This window comes from Lytechinus variegatus, chromosome 10, assembly GCF_018143015.1.
Source record: "Lytechinus variegatus isolate NC3 chromosome 10, Lvar_3.0, whole genome shotgun sequence".
Classification (NCBI taxonomy): domain Eukaryota; kingdom Metazoa; phylum Echinodermata; class Echinoidea; order Temnopleuroida; family Toxopneustidae; genus Lytechinus; species Lytechinus variegatus.
This window is the reverse complement of record NC_054749.1, coordinates 2,476,955-2,494,514: the sequence shown is the minus strand read 5'-3', so window position 1 is coordinate 2,494,514 and position 17,560 is coordinate 2,476,955. Positions and strand designations below refer to the sequence as shown.

The window sequence follows — 17,560 nt, the reverse complement described above, 5'->3', positions numbered from 1 at the left end:
AGACATTGGAGGTAAAAAGAACATTCTGGCTGTAACTTCTAGCAACTTTACGTGTGTTTCAAATTATTAAGATACCTTACCTAACAATAAGTATATTTCAGTTCCTAGGAAATAGATTATTAAAGTAGGACCGATAAAAACAATCTGCATTGAAATAATTTATGAATATAAGAATACATTGAAAACTTAAATATTGTATTCATATTCAAAATAACACGGAATTCTACATGTACAAGAAAAATTGAATGTAATTATTCAATTCGAGGAAATAGATGATTCAAGCAGGACTGATAAAACAATCTGCACTGAAATAATTTATGAATACAAGAATACATTGATAACTGATATATTGTATTCGTATTCATAATAACACTGAATTCTACATGAACAAGTAAAATTGAATGTAATTATTCAGTGCTTGATTATGAAAAAGCTTCAGCCTGGACAAAGTTTCGAGGCAACTCAAAATAATTGACAGAATATAGACAGATATAAAACCAGAATACATTCATGATATTGTGATCAGATTTCCATTGCAAATTATTCTGTAAATAATTACTATCTACCTGTGTATTGGAGAAACCTGGTATATCAATGATGTGTACTGTACCCTGAAGATGTGTGCTGCCATCTATTGATGATAAATTGCCATTCAATTCCATCGTAGAATCACTCAGTCTACTGCAAGAGTCTCCTAAAATGCAAAGAATGATTTCATGTTTAATTCGAATGAATAATACCAAATTACTCTGTATATGTAATTATCATTAGAAGAGAAGTAGAAGAAATAGTTTAAGGTTTAACGTTTTATTAGAATATCCACATTTCGCAGCCATTTAGACTGAATTGAATTGGATTTACAAAATATAACAATAAAATGATAACATGGTATAGCAATCAAACATTATAAATATATTATTTACAAATAAAAATACAAACACTTTGGGTAACTTGACAGATTAAGGAAAGGATGACCAGAGTGTAGAGATAAGGGGAAGGGGGATACAATAGAGTAGGGAAAGAGGGTGGGGAAAATGAAGACAGAAGAGATGAGTATAAGAGTAGTAATAGTAGTAAAGTAGTGTATAAGTAGTAGTAGTAGTAGTAGTAGTAGAATACGTAGTAGTACAAATAGAAGTAGTAGAAGTGCTAATAGCTGTAGTAGTAGTGGCAAAGTAGTTGGAGTAGCAGTAATAGTAGTAGAAGTAGTAGTAGTAGTAGTAGTAGCAGCAGTAGTAGTAGAAGTGGCAGTTGTTGTAGAAGTAGGAGTAGTAGTAGTAGTCGTTGCCGTAGTAGTAATACTATTCTTTGGTGAATTCAAATACATAGATCTTGGTCATTAAAATCTACACTCTGCAAAACAAGGCAAGGCTAACTCACCACTACTCTGCGTATCCTCACTACTGACAGAGGGCGCTACATAGGGAGGACATTTTGAGTTGGGTTTGAAGACACTGTTGATTCTCTTTGTGATCGATAAGACCACCCGACAGTATAGAGCCTTTGCAAGTGTGTCTCTTGTTTCGTTGGCCTAAATGAAAAAAAAAAAAATCAGTGGATATGAGAACGTGCACACATCCCTGCTGGCAAGAACAGCGTCACACACTTTAGAGTTCACAGCATGTTCAAAGTGCGTTCATGGTGTATGCACGATGTGTTCATAGCGTGTGAAGTGTGTTCACAGTGTGTTCTCCATGTGTTCACATTGTATTCAGTGTGTTCACAGTCTTTCAGCGTGTTCACATTGTGTTCAGTGTGTACACATTGTGTTCTCAGTGTGTTCGCACATTGTGTTCTCAGTGTGTTCACAGCTTGTTCAGTGTGTGTACTCAGTGTGTTCAGTTTGTTCATGGTGTCCACATTGCATTCTCAGTGTGTTCACACTGTGTTCTCAGTGTGTTCAGTGCATTCTCAGTGTGTTCACATCGTGTTGTCAGTGTGTTCACATTGTGTTCTCCAGGCGTTCACATTGTGTTCAGTGTGTTCAGTCTTTCAGCATCTTCACATTGTGTTTGGTGTGTTCAAATTGTGTTCTCAGTGTGTTCACAGTCTTTCAGCGTCTTCACATTGTGTTTGGTGTGTTCAAATTGTGTTCTCAGTGTGTTCAGAATTTGTTCAGTGTGTTCACATTGTGTTCTCACAGTGTTCACAGTTTGTTCAGAGTCTTTACATTGCATTCTCAGTGTGTTCTCAGTGTGTTCACAGCTTGTTAAGTGTGTTCATAGTATAAATCTCATCTTCACATAGTGGAACATGTAAACACACTGTGAACAAATTGTTAAAACAGCTCATGTTCATCAAATCATCTCGTAAAAATTGTGTTAAATGCAAACTGAACAATGAGTATCATACATTGCTAAATAAATTCATTCTTATATGAATATGTATCAAAGAATGAACTACCTGTTCAGCATTGCACAATGTTTTGACAGCTTGTCCTTTGATGGTATGGGTTTTTGTCGTCAGCGCCCGGTACAACGACACTCCGGGGACTCCAAGTAGAGAGGCCACTGCTTTAATTTCTGAAAAAATATGAAATAGAAGAAAAAGAATAACCCTCCCTGAAAATAATACAGCCATCTGTCCATAGTTAAAAACAGTAATTATTTTCCATCAAAATTGTTTCCCATTTGAAAGGAATGTGTTATCCTGTCTATAAAGACCAACTGTCTTCAGTGGCCACTTATCCTGTTTCCCTTCCAAGGGTTGCCTAGTCTACAAATGTAGACCCACATCTGCAGTGTGTGTATCACAGCTGATTCATAGCAAACTAGGTCTACTATGGCTGCTGAAATGGCTCACTTCGCTCACCCTTTCAGGCTGGTTCACATTAACCTGCAGCAGCACACTTCACACGCTGAGATCCCACCTCACGAGCCATTCAGAGTCTGCATAGCAGACTAGGGTGGTCTTGATGGATAGGTGTGAATGTAGTTATACAAACAAGTTTTGATCGCACAATTTTGTCATATCAAGTCCTTTTACGCCTTTTGGACCCCTCGCGCGCGCCAATGCTCAGCGGCGCATGCACAGTTGCACAAGGTCTTTGGGCTATACGCTAGGGCACGGCGGCCGTGGCTCCTGCCTGCTGCACTGCATATCAGGTACAGTACGCGCCCAGCCCGAATATGACAACTTTTGCCATTGGCTTGTGGGCTGACACATGTTTATTTAAAGCTAAAACGCGAACGCAAAGTTCGACCAATGAACATCATTCTTACATCATCGTAAAGCTTAGAAAAAACTGCACAATGACTCATGGGAACAAAGCTGTACGATACCATCAAGCAAAATTGGAAGAGTGGGAAATAGTTTGTGGTGACATAAAGTAGGATTTTACGTTGAGTTTCATCCTATTTTTGATATGAAAGGGATGATTTTGACCCCAAAATGCGAATGTAATTAACATCTTTGCAAAAATTTCAATTATTTAATGGAAATGATATGATATCATCAGCATTATATTATGGGAACTAGGGATAAAAGTGGGAACTTTTTTCAGGAATGACAAAATTGTTAACAAAACATGACATTTCCAATGGTATTTCCATAGAGTGGTAGACACGCGCAGTTAGTGTCCCGTAGGATTCGATATGACATACAGGTTCACAAGCAACATTGATGCCTATTGTTAATATTCAAATCATTTTAAAAAATGAAATCTGAAAAACTGAAAACGATAAAAGCAACAATATATTCATTTGGTACATAATAGCCATAATCTCTATGTAGTACACAAATGAATAAGCATGTAAGGAATTAAAAGAAAATTATTCATTAAAATTTCATTACCACTCACAAGAAGAAGAATATACAGTATTTTTATAGTGCAAATATCCACCTTCTTAGGTGCTCAAGGCACTCCTACAGCACTGTAATCATATTGTATTCAAGAAACAAGATAATCGTAATCAACAACACTTTCTCGAAGGATCTCTTTATTTCATTCATTGTTTTTAGAATCCATTATTAAATAGAGACTGGAGTTACTTACCACTGCTACCTTTAATATCAAGCTCATAACCTCCATCTTCTACAAAATTGACGTTACCAAGGAGCAAGATGGCTGAGAGTATTCTCATCACGTCAAGGAATTCAATCCCGAGAGTTGAAAGGGCAATCTAAAAAAAAAGGATCAAACAATAAAAAGCATGGCTAAAATGTGAATTCATGGACATTACTGTTGTTTGCGGTTTAAAGCTTTGTACTTTTGTGTTTAAACAGCTCTCCAGCTTCCTACATCTTATCGAGAAGCCTTTTCCTCTTATATTTCATTATAATGCAGTTCAGTAAACTTGCAATGAACTCCGAAATCTATTTTCCTCTCCATTGCCTGCCTGCCTCCGACCCAGACCTTGTTATTGTTTAGTTAAAGTACAAACTCCGTGCCATTCTTCAAGTTGGGCAGGGCGATGTTATCCAATCACATGAGATGAATGGCAGGAAGAAACCCAAGTATATGCTTATGACCCAAAATACATCACACCCGCAATGTTGTCCCACATATTGAAAGTGATGCAGGGTCAAGGGTGTATACTCAGGTTATTTCATGGCTCCCCATGGGTGTTCTCAAAGAAACCTTATACTCTTCTCTGAGTGGTTTCAACCAGGTAATACATGGCGCAGGACAAGTGGATCGCGTGACTGAGCGTCAAAATTCATGATGGAGATTTCTTCGTTTTTTTCATTCTAATAGCATTCTGATAGCACAGACTTTCAGCTCGGAGAGTGATCTTTGAAGCAAACTAGTACATGCTTATAGCATTACTATTAGCCCAACTTACATGTTTGCTCCATTAACGATTCATTACCCCCTACATGGTAGTGGCAATGAATAGTGTTGTTAATAGCGTGTAAGAAATGTGATGTAATACCCCTTTCATAAACCTATCCTCCAATTAGCCGCCTAAGAGTAATGCGGATAATTCAATAAAAATTGCGTTCACAAACTCCGAAAATAATGTTGGAAAAGGGTGACCTTGTGACCACACCATGGCAATTATCCGTATTATTTGGAAATGCGTTCATAAACTCAAAATCTTGTCCCGATGCTGCTATTATGCAGATAATAGCAGCATCAAAATAATGCGGATAACTCTGGTCCTCCTCCAATTTTACGACCAAATTATGCTGCTATTGGCCGCATAATTGGGTTTATGAAAGGGGTATAAGTGAATTTAACAACTTAGATGATAGGCTACAAATCAACGTCAATATGTTCTATTAAAAAATTTTTTTAAAGATTTATGTTTTATTTTATTAATATCACTACATACCACTAAATAATCACTTATGGATATGCCTGAACTCTTATAAGAAGCATAGGAAAATGAAATCTTTGCAATATAGTTTCCCTTAATGAATCGGTCCATCAAAATTTACAAACATTTTACTCAAAGAGTTTTAGGGAGCCTTTACTGCAATGGCTATTCATCTCACAAGCAAAGAATACGTTTTTTTTTTCACAAACCTTCAAAGAGTGGAATCTCTCTTTCTCTATTCCAACATCCTCTGAGCTTTTCCTTTGTTTCAAGTAGGCAAGATTATGGACTCCGTAGCCATGGAGATGAAGTTTAGCTGGATACCCAAAATGAGATAACATCAGAAATAGCGTCAAGAAGAAGATAGATAGATTAATAAATATTAATGATTGTTAATTGCTTGTTTGTCTCAACTAGGTCCACATCTTATTTTTCAAAAAAGCAACAGAAGAATCATCTGCTGTAATGATATAACCATATCATTTTTGTGCGAACCAGCAAAGACACATGATTATTTTTAAAGCAGTTGCTCTAGGTCCGAAAAACAAACATAATGTCAAACAGTTCATGTTTTTCATATGAATCAATTTTTCCAGGCATTCAATGATTTTAAAAGTGACTTGTTTAATTTTTCAAAAAAAAAATCCTCTTTTTTTACAAAATGGCCACTTACAGGTAGATCTGCCTACATCAAACTTTTTGGTTCAACTTAGGTGATTTTTTCACTTTGAAGATGTGGATATTTTTACAAGAAGTATATGCTTTGAATGTTCTGGGGGGCATTTCATGAAAGGGCTTGTCGGACGTTTTATCCGACAAGTCCCTTTTTATCCGACAGTTACCATAGGAACAGCGCCTCTCAGCCAATCAAAATCATGGAAAGATGTCAGATCTGACATCTTGTCAGATGAAAATATTGATAAAACGCTCCCCTGGTCTAAAAAAATGCTTTTAATAAGCTGATTATTTGACTTATTTGATTTATATACAAATTAGCTAAGCCACACTAATATGTATATATTTTTACATAAATCCAACAGATTTTCATCACAAGACGAAAAAAATTTCCATTAAAGTTCAGATTCTATTACATTGTAAGACATCTAGAATTCTTCCCTGAAATATAAAATGAATTTCATGATGTAAATAAAAACTTTACAGCAATGCATCATGCTATCATGCTAGGGGGGTGTTTCACAAAGATTTAAGTATGACTTAGGTCGCACTTAAAAGTTGACGCGTACATGATATGCAACGCGCGATCTTATTGATCAATACGCAGTAGTGCGCGTCCTCTTGGCATGATCTGACCAATGCTGTCATGCCTTTTATACTGCGCGCAACTAGGCATTTAAGTGCGACTCTAAGTCATACTTAAATCTTTGTGAAACACCCCCTAGGTGAGTTACACACCAAAATAGATGTGATCAATCATAGATATGATGAGGACGAGTCCATGGGTTATAATGTGAGTTGACAGTACATCATGATCACCGATGACATTAATATTCATATGGGAAATCCCCTTCAGACCAGATGGTATGTGATGTCATGCCCCAAATTACACAGGGGGTTTCACCTTGGCATGGTGTTACTCGAGGAGTAGTCTGGATTGAACACAATATCATGCACCACTCCTCCCTACACACCTAATGGAGTGATAAACACAGTAAAGTGCCAATACATCCATTGCCAACTTGTCCACTCATAATGATAATAATAATAATAATTGGCATTTATATAGCGCTTTATCAATCTACGACTGTTCAAAGCGCTACACAATTATCATTACCCGTTTCTTGGATTCATAGCATTTCAAGCAGCCTCTTAGGCGCAAACATGCTAAACCAACCCCAATGATGAATGTTTCCTACCGGTACCCAATGAGAGTGGCAAAGTGTGGATTGACGCCTTGCCAAAGGACGCTAGGCCATGGTGGGATTCAAACACACAACCCTCTGCTTACAAGGCGAGAGTCAGAACGGCTACACCACGGCGCTTCCATTTCATTACACGGTCTACCCTCATTTAGTCTGATGCCATTCCATCCATCAACATTTCGTCTAAAAACCACTTGGTCCAATAACCATTTAGTACAATCATCACTTCGTCTAATCACCAGTTCCTCTCCTACAATTTCGTCGCATAACCAGTTGGTCTCATATTATTGTCTTTTCGTTCATTTCGCCCAATTAACACTTGGTCCATTAGACCAAATGGTTTATGGACTAAATGACTATTGGACCAACTGGTTATTAGACGAAATGGTGAGTGGATAAAATGGCAATTAGATCATATGGGTAGTGGACGAATTGATGGTAGACCAAATGATAGTACACAAGTTGGCAATTGGAATAAACCATAAAAACGCCAAAGTCGACACACAAACAGGGCCGAGGGGGTTGGGACAGGAGGCAACTCCCCGTATGACCTTTGCATTAAATAAAAATATGAAAGATGAAAGATGGGTATTGAAAAGGATGTGCTTGTTCATTTAACTGTATCTATCACCTTTTTTTCACTGAAAAAAAGAGGATGTCACTGAGCCCCCCTCCGCATCAACATATCCTGCCTTCGCACCTCCAATCTCAAATTCAAATTTCCTAAAATACTTACATTTGTGTAAGATTTCAATCTTCATTTCTATCTCACACTCTCTATCTCTCCTTCTTCTATTTTCAATTTCCATCTCTATCTGTGCTTCTTGACATTTTTTAACCAAAAGGCCTACCTCTGGCTCATATTTGTTTTTACAGCCCACCTTCATTCTTGATATATTGTAAGACCTGGGCCCCATCTTACAAAGAGTTACTTTGTTGCGATCAACCACAACTATGGAAAGCCAGTGGCATCAACATATAAAATGCATATTTGTTCAAAATAATTTCTACATGATCTTGAAAATTCAGTGTGCTTCTTTTTTGTTTACTAAGGGCATTATGCAATATTCATGGAGGAAATTATGACATTGTTGGATTTCCATATAGATTAAGATGATCAGATCAATCGCAACTCTTTGTAAGATGGGGACCTGAACAAGATTTCTGTAAGAATGAAGGGGAATAAAAACTAACCTCTTTCTTCGTGGGAGAGCCCTGCTAGCATCTGATAGAAGATATGAAAGTTCGATTCACCGGCCGGGGTATCTACTACTCTACTTTGATCAAACCAGTGACATTCAAACTTGGTTCTTGTTATGGTATTTCCAGCAAAGTGAACTTCGACATGATGACCCTGTTAAGACATAAAAATAAGAGGAAATCAGTGAGAATGCATAATTAATTCATAATTTTCTTTTATAGATTTATTCTCAGGAAATTCAACAAAGTAGAAAGAAGTTTTGTCAGTGATTGTTGGTGACACATTTTGTTCCCAGCCACTTGGATACAAGGATTTGCAGTAGATTATATCCAAAGTGCTGGCCATATGTTGCATCGAAGTGCTCCGATTTTGATTGTATTTCGCTTAACTTCTTTTTAAGATTTTGATAGTATTTCGCTTAACTTCTTTTTAAGTTATTTTTAAGGCAAAAATAATGATCTATATTTATAGACCAATCATATGAAAATTATATGGTCATAACTATGACAGAACTCTATATAGTGGTACAGCCATCAAAGCCGTGGATGCCCAACACCAGATCATTGCCAATATCATCCTCACAAACTGTCAATCAAGATCTTGTGCCTGAAACTGATTCCCTTATTAATCATTCCTAAAGAGTGTGGTAATCCGGTACCCATGCTCAGAACGCGACACCCCCTCCGATCGTCGCCTCGGGCGTTAACGACCAATCTCTCCCCTGGAAACTGGATGTTTTGGTGGAAGTGTCCACCTTTACCACCGTGACCTGTCAGGATTGGTGATGTGGTTATGGGATGTTGAGTAGATGGGACAGCTCGGGATCCAGACAGTTTAGTGCCTCGGGGGCAAATTCGCGATGAGAGCATTACCACACATGAATGTATTAAATGAACTGATAAAATATCGAAGCCAAAGAAATCCATACCAGGCTCTATAATGTGATATCTCATGGAGAACTTAATTCTTAAAATGCCATGAGAAGATGTCAAGAAAAAGAAGAATGTGATTAATGACAAGAGTAAAGATAATGGCCTGTATTCTGAAGTCGGGTTTAACTTAAACTCAGGTTTAAAGTTGTAGTATGGAAAGTCAATTGTTACATAAATCACTAATGGTAGAGATATCATATTTCAGCTCGTTTGGCTCTCAAATCATTCATAATTGTCTAGGAAGTATAAATAGATGATTGTCTTCACCATCGATGAATCAGGAAAGAGCACAATAAACATAAGAAACATAAAACTTGATAAAAACTTTGACACTTTTGGCTTCCCACAATTTCTGCACAGAGTTAGACCATGGTCTAAGTTAAACCTGACTTCAAAATACAGGCCTATAAGTCTAAAGCTAACATCACATGATTAAGAGCAAGGAAATCGCATCATAATTATCTCTTACCAGTCTGCTAGCACATGAGTTGTGTCTTGTCTTAGCGCATCCAACGGCTCTGAGGACGTGGAAAGCATGCGTCAAATTCTGAAACAAAGATACAAAGTAGAAATTAAATAACACATGGGTATTTTCTTTAAAAAGTAATCTCGAAATTATAATTACAATTGGTCAATATGCTCCTTACAGTTCCATTTAGTTTACAGATGAAAAAATGAAGAAACAAATTGCATTTATTCTATCTTTATAAAGAAGTTACTCTTGTACCGAATTGTTTCCTTTAATGTTATCATAGTAGGAGAAAATTGTAATACTGCATGCGAATGTTGAAGATCAGTTGAGGGGTATATAGAGGTTTTTACACGCACTTCTCTACTTATCAGACAATCTTAAGGTGAATTAGATGAAATGGCAAATATACCGAGTAGCAATTAGTCAAAAAGGTTATTAGACAAACAGGTTTTAGACAAAATGTAATTAGATCATCTGGGATGAGACCAAATGGTCAGGAAATGAAGCAGGCAGAGACCAATCAGTAATTCACATAAATATAGAGGGGAACATAAATAAATGATGAAATGTTCGTGCTCAAAATTTCTTAATCAACAGGAAAAATATCTACATCACACAGTTCTCGCCCATGGCATATTCCACTTCCGGTTGTTAACTGATTTCTTTGGTTACTTAACCAAATTTTGGACGAAAATAAAGATTCCTGACTCCGTAATAAAGTGGTTTATTGTCACCATGAATTAGCCTCAGCCTGTGTACAACCCAGGTGGACGCAGTGCCAAATTCAAAATATTGAATATCATGTTTTGATGCGGGGGTAGAGGATCATGCAAAAATGCAGCTTTGTGGTGATATACTTACAAATAATATTTACTTCTTTTGGGAGATCTGTGCTAGTTTGTTTCTCAAGATTCTAATTCAATTAGTAAGGCTGAGGGATTTAATTCCAGACTCCATTGTGGGCCGGCTGGGTAACACTTAATGAAATATAAGGGTTTGTTTCTTGCTTTAATTGTTTTCTTATTCTTTCATATTATCTTTCTTTCTTTTTCTTTCATACTTGTTTTTAGTCTACTTTCCCTTTGGTCTCATCCAACATGGTCTAACCCTCGTTCGTCTGCAACTAGTTTATCTACTAACCATTTGCTGTTGTTGTCATTTAGCCCTTTGACCATTATGTCAGATTTCCAGTTAAGCTATACCCCTTTGTCTAATAAACATTTGGTCTAACTCCTCTCACTTCATGATTAGGACCAAATTTCCATTCGACAAAGTGCAATATAATAGACAAAGTAGATACTTGACCATATGTGCATTACACCAAATGAGAGTATGCGTAAGAACAAGTGACAGTTGGATCAAATGGTTTTAAGACCAAATTAAAGGTAGAACAAGTGGATTTTAATAGCCAAGACGATCTGAGAATTAGACCATCTGCGATTAGACTAAGTGGACACAAACCAATGGGAAGGCTTGTGCGGACTGAAGTTTAAATTCAAACTTGTACATGCTTTTCATCCAAACTCGACTCTATGTATATGACTTTGCATCACAATGATAATGTTTGCTCTTCTATGATTAGGTTGCTATACCATATAAAATACAAATATAACTGTGTGATTGCAAACACCTATGGAACTTAAAACCAATTTGATCGAATCCCTATGCATGCTTGCCGACCCTCTGGTTTGGTATTTGTTGAGAAATGCAGGAGGAAGATTATATTTACCTGAAATTGTTTGTTTTCCGTCTGATCTGATGGCCCGCCTCCTCCTCCTCCCCCTACTGTCGTCGGCCTCTTCTTGCAGAGGCTGTGCAGTTGCCGTAGAAACAGCTGGGATGTGTAGGTCTTCCCGCTCCCGCTCTCACCACTGGTATGGATGAAGAGAGAGAAAAAGAGAGGGAGAGGGAAAGGGAAGAAAGATGGAGAGATGAAAAGAGAGGGAAAGAAGAAAATATAGAAGGGGAGAAAGAGAAAAAAAAAGACATACAACAAAATAATATTAGCTACATACTTAATATCAGTAGCCTTCAATTTTAAAGCTGTATCTCATCATCATGAAACCTTTTTTTCTTTCCAGTATGAGAAAAATGTATGAGAATTAAGCAATGTATATGAAAGAACTAAGAATTCACTCTTTTCATAATTTCCAATCATGTACTATACCATTAAATGTAAACAAATAGATAAAAATGGGAAATTACAGAAATTATTGATACCTACAACAGATCAATGCAAGCCACATATTGGGATATAATCCCAGTCAGATTCTTTCAAATAGATATTACTACTTCCATCACTATTAAACAAAGAGGTAGTAGTAGCTTTTGAGCAATCTCTCAACAGAATGACGCCCCTGCATAAACACCTTTCATCCCGTGCCCCCATTCCTTGGCACCTGTGCTAATAATCGTCAAAGCGGTGATAAGTCCCCTATGTTTAATTGAGGTCACATCTCGTTAGAAGAATTAGAGCTCATTTCATGCCTTATGCTACAAACAATAGCCCAGGGCACTGCATATTAGTATTTGAAGAATATGGATTGTTAGATAAATTAATACCATGCACGAAAAGTATGAAATTGAGTGTTTCAATATGTCAGATGTCGATATCAAAATGCTTGGTATACATTTTCCACATACAAACAACCCCCTCAAAGTTACTTCAGTAGATGACTACTAAAACAAAATCCTTTACACATTCACTAAGACAAATATAATGAAAAAAGAGTCATCATAATGCTTTATGTCGCTCAGGAACTTTGCTATTCATATTGTTTGGTTAAGGCCTGGCCCCCCTGCCCGAGCGTTGTTCGAGCGGTCGTGGAGCGGAGAGAAAAACATCATCACCACTCGCTACCGTTTACCATTTTCGATTTCGATTTTTTTTTTTTTGCTTTTTTCCCCAATTTTGTGAGCGAAATTCGACCCTCTCTCCCTACCGCTCCACAACCGCTCCAACAACGCTCGGGCGGTGTGACCAGGCCTTTAGAAACACAAAATTGTTCCTGTTTGTCCCTTCTGATCTCTCCTGTCAGGTCATTGTAACTATGTTAGCATCTTATAATAAAAATAATAATTGGATTTATATAGTGTTTTTTCAAAAGAATACAAAGTGCTGTTAATGGCATAAGATAAGTTAAGATTTATAGTCATACAGGTAAGTTTTACGATGTTTTTGAAGAGGTCTAAAGAAGAGATGTTTCGGAGAGATGGATGTTTTGTATCTACTCTCTAATTCTATAATCATCTCTATTTTATCCCTTTTCTATTTTCATATGGTACCGATAAAATTTACTCAAACCATGCCCCCTTCCTTATGATGAACTTAGTACCAGTCATTAGATATTTAATTCTATGAGATAAAATAAATGAATGGTCATGTGACAGATTCCAGCCAATCACATGATCAGAATGAACATTATCAATATCTTTTATGCAACAGGGCCCTAAAGGGTTCACACAAACATCACTCCGAGAGCACCAGATGCAATTATTAGATATCCAAAAGATACCAATTACATACACTGCAATCACCATAATATGATCAATCACCTTGTTCACTTGTTATCTCGAAATACCAGGATCTCGCTCCATGAAAACCACATCTAAATAGCATAACCCCTCAAACTATTGTTGGAAAATGGAGCCTATGTATTATGAATAGAACTCAGCATGTGAACTAGAATACGGTTTTGAAAGGTAGATTATTCTAAGGGCAGATTATGTTTTATTCCCCATTTCGCCTCGGCCTACAGAGCCTTTCAAATGAAAGTTATTGATGCTGATAAGAATATTTGGACATTATTGATATCAGCATTTGGAAGATTAAATCTTATATACATGACAAATTTGAGTATGCTTTATCATCTAAAGATTAAAGGTTTACCTGTAAAAGTAGGTTTCTATGCTTTTCAATTTGTGAGTCAATCGAATAACCATACAGGATATGTTGTATAAAAGGGGATAGGCCTAAATACTGTATGCAGCGCTGAATTTTTCGATTTTGTAGGGCTTACGTATTTGATCCATCTCATCTTTCAACCTTTTTTCAACGTAAAAATAATTACTGACCAAATGCAAAGCTATTCACACAAAGTGGTCTTCGCTATGAATAATATGTTGCACACTAAACAGAAGAAAAAGCAGAATTCACAAGTGGCCAACTTCCCTTCCAATCTGTCATGTATTTCATCCCCCACTTAGTTGATGCAATTGATAATCCCGGGGGAGGGGAGTAAAATATATTGCTGTACACACGCATCACCCAAAAAACGTGTTTAAAGGGGTGTTTTTTTTTCAGTGTTGGAAGCGGGCCATGCGTGCACTCGTGAAGGGTATCAAAAACACCGGTTTTCAAAAAAAGGGGTAGTTTTGAAAGACTGGTCAATGGTCAAACGTATTTAGGGTATTTTTTTCCCCAAGCGAGTCCTCTGGGTCATTTTCTGGCGACAACTTGTTTAGGGGCCAAAATGTGTAAATAAAACACGTGAAAAACTTGTCTGGGGGTGTTTGGAAATAATTTGGCCACCCTTGTGTACAGCAATAAATTTGACCCCCCCCCCCGGTTGATAATATCACTAGCCATTGATGTTAATGGTTCCAAACAATCAATCAATCACCACATAAAGTGATCAATAATGATCAATCACTTGAATTCATCGTGTTAGCTTTCTTTTGTTCATGACAATATCAATGATAACAATCCATCTATCACCGTGTGATATAATCAATAACACATCCATCTCCTGAAATCTGGATTTTAAAAAATCCAATATTGTGGGGGTGGTTGTCTTATAGTTGTTTAATTTTTTCTTGTATCTTTTTTAGGGGTAGGGGGTCAGCATCTCTTTGTTGATCCATATTCTATAGCAAAATACCATCAAATCAATTTGTGCACCATATAAATAGAATATTATTTCACAAAACCTTTAGATATAGTAAAACTAAATTCAACAAAATGCAGGCTACTGTAGTAGTTTTCAAGGTACACTATGTCTCTTTCTTGGGTAAGTGGTCCTGAAAAGGACCATGTATCTTTATTGGGCAATTGTTGTACCATAAAACCTACTACACTATTCTTCTTCACCAATGAAACCTATAGAAGTTACATGAACAAAATGTATTTTACATATTAAATCTGCTATACTTTAATAACTTTTCTTTTTGCTCACAGAAAGCTTGAACTTTACACAAATATTTACAAATTAAAAAGAAATGAATGGTGTTCAACTTTAAAGAAATGAACATTGGAAATTGAACATTAGGTGGTTTCAAACCGCCTCGATCATAAGAACCCCCGTTAAATTACGAGAACTTTTTTATGCTTAAAAATACCCATAAATTATTCCTGCATTCACACCGCCCCGAAACATACCCTTCGGAATAAGTTCCTGAAGTTACGAGCATGCGCAGTATGGTCTGATAAGCAGGCAAAGCGCGAGATTCAAAATCACTAGCCCAGCAGACACCCACGGCCCCGCGCCCAACGATACGCTGGGCTTAAAGTTCCTGTAAATTGCTTTCACATTGCCAACATACATGCGACCTTGGCAAAATCCCTGCGAAAGTTCTAATTTTGCCAAGTACCTACTATTTAGCGGGAATTATTTTCGGGAAAATTACCAAAATACCGGGTATTTTCTGATCAGGGTAAATTTCCTGATCAGAGAATACCTGGAACTGACGAACTTCGAGGCGGTCTGAAACCACCTATTGCTTCTTGAATCTGAACATTTTGTTTAAGATGTAAACAATTGATACCTGATCCTGAACCCTATAAATTAGGTGGTTTCAAACCGCCTCGATCACAAGAATCCCCGTTAAATTACGAGAACTTTTTAAGGCTAAAAAATACCCGTTAATTATTCCTGCATTCACACCGCCCCAAAACACATCCTTCGGGATAAGTTCCTGAAGTTACGAGCATGCGCAGTGTGATCTGATAAGCAGGCAAGGCGGGAGATTCAAAATCACTAGCCCAGCAGCCACCCACGCCGCCGCGCCCAACGACACGCTGGGATAAAAGTTCCCGTAATTTGCTTTCACATCGCCAAAATACCTGCGACCTTGGAAAAATCCCCACGAAAGTTCTCGTAATTTCGCCAAGTACCTACTATTTAGCGGGTATTTTCTTTCGGGGATATTACGCGTAGTTTGCTTTCACATTACCAAAATACCTGGTATTTTCTGATCGGGGTAAATTTCCCGATCAGAGAATACCTGGAACTGGCGAACTTCGAGGCGGTCTGAAACCACCTATAGTCAACCAGCTTGTACATGTACGTAGTACTGTGTAATATCCCACCTAAGAGGTGCATTATTCATGTTATTGGGGTTTTAACAGTTTTATGAGATAGTGCTCATGTGTGTGTTTTTTTTTGGGGGGGGGGGTTGTCCAGTGTATTTTGCATTCTCGAGGCTGTGCCATGACATATCTATGAAATGATTTGCATAATTACAATTATTATTATTAGATTAAGTAATTATGGCATTGGAATTAATGAAGACTGGCCTTCGTTAGAAAATAACATAGAATACCCGATGAACCGAATCAAAAGAATGATTACCACAGAGAAAGGTTTAATTACTATTCCCACAGCCTTGGAAAATGATGATAAATATGAGTTATTGTTCTGGTATGTACGGTAATGATCATAGCAAACATCTACTCTCAACTATCATAATGAAATGGTTTGAGGTTTGAAGTACTGCATGGTACTGAAATATATTCTGGAAAAAAAGTCGGTAAACATTCCTTCATGATCATCCCCACTGGAGAGAACACAGCATCATACAGTGTGTTCACATAGACTATAGTGGACTATGTGAAAACGTTATTCAAACTGTTAAAATGCTCAAATTCAACAGTGTGAAAGTATTTCCCCAGAATTATCGATTTTGAGCTACGATTTCATGATTTTACAAAAACAAGTTTACATCAATGTACCAGGTCTATTCTGAAAATTAAACTTGATTTGAAAGAGTTTCTCATGAAATAATTGTTTGCTGCAAACTACTGCCTTTTACCTTTATTATTTCATTGATGTAAGAATAACATAAATTATTACCTATACAAGGTATTTTGGGAAGTCTTGGGTCAATATGATTCTGTTGCGGGCGACACATTTGATGTTCCCCTCAAGGCCAGTCAACATTATGTAAATATTGTATCATTTCGTATTGCAATAATATAATAATATAGGATATTTATATTGCGCACATATCCACCTTGTTAGGTGCTCAAGGCGCTCCTATATTACCCGGCTAAGCTAGGCGTTCATAGCGCACACAGCTTCTTAAGGAATTACTTCCTACCGGTACCCATTTACCTCACCTGGGTTGAGTGCAGCACATTGTGGATCAGTTTCTTGCTGAAGGAAATTACGCCATGGCTGGGATTCGAACCCACGACCCTGTTTCAAAGTCCGAAGACTAATCCACTGGGCCACAACGCTCCACAATACACATGAAACATTTAAAATCATACATTTTCATGAAATATTCGTACCATGCTTTAAGTGTGCTTCTGTTTTTTTACTTTTTTTCCTGATTACAGTTGTTTCATGATAAGTCATGATAATATACTTTGAATCACCCTGTCTTTGGTCCCATTTACCTTACATAAATAACCACTATTTACATGTACCCCTTTCAACACCACTAAACAAATTATTACAGAATGAAAATCAGCCATGATTAATAGGTGGTATCTAATCATTTTCACATTGACCAATAAGCACAATTAACATGTTCAGCAAAAGTTACCTATAATGATTTATTATGAATTACATCATGCACTTATTGTTGAGGTG

General features: G+C 37.1%; 1 protein-coding gene across 1 annotated transcript in view; it reads right to left on the bottom strand.

Annotated features, from left to right (window-relative positions):
* Positions 1 to 17,560, bottom strand: part of LOC121422567 (unconventional myosin-X-like) — a 121,085-nt gene that overhangs the window by 13,951 nt on the left and 89,574 nt on the right. The window contains exons 5-12 of the mRNA XM_041617713.1: positions 11,476 to 11,617; positions 9,744 to 9,821; positions 8,336 to 8,495; positions 5,471 to 5,577; positions 3,995 to 4,121; positions 2,404 to 2,522; positions 1,381 to 1,531; positions 567 to 694 (exon numbers count right to left, since the gene is read on the bottom strand). Coding sequence (XP_041473647.1) covers positions 567 to 694; positions 1,381 to 1,531; positions 2,404 to 2,522; positions 3,995 to 4,121; positions 5,471 to 5,577; positions 8,336 to 8,495; positions 9,744 to 9,821; positions 11,476 to 11,617 — 1,012 coding nt within the window. The remainder of the gene's footprint in view (positions 1 to 566; positions 695 to 1,380; positions 1,532 to 2,403; positions 2,523 to 3,994; positions 4,122 to 5,470; positions 5,578 to 8,335; positions 8,496 to 9,743; positions 9,822 to 11,475; positions 11,618 to 17,560) is intronic.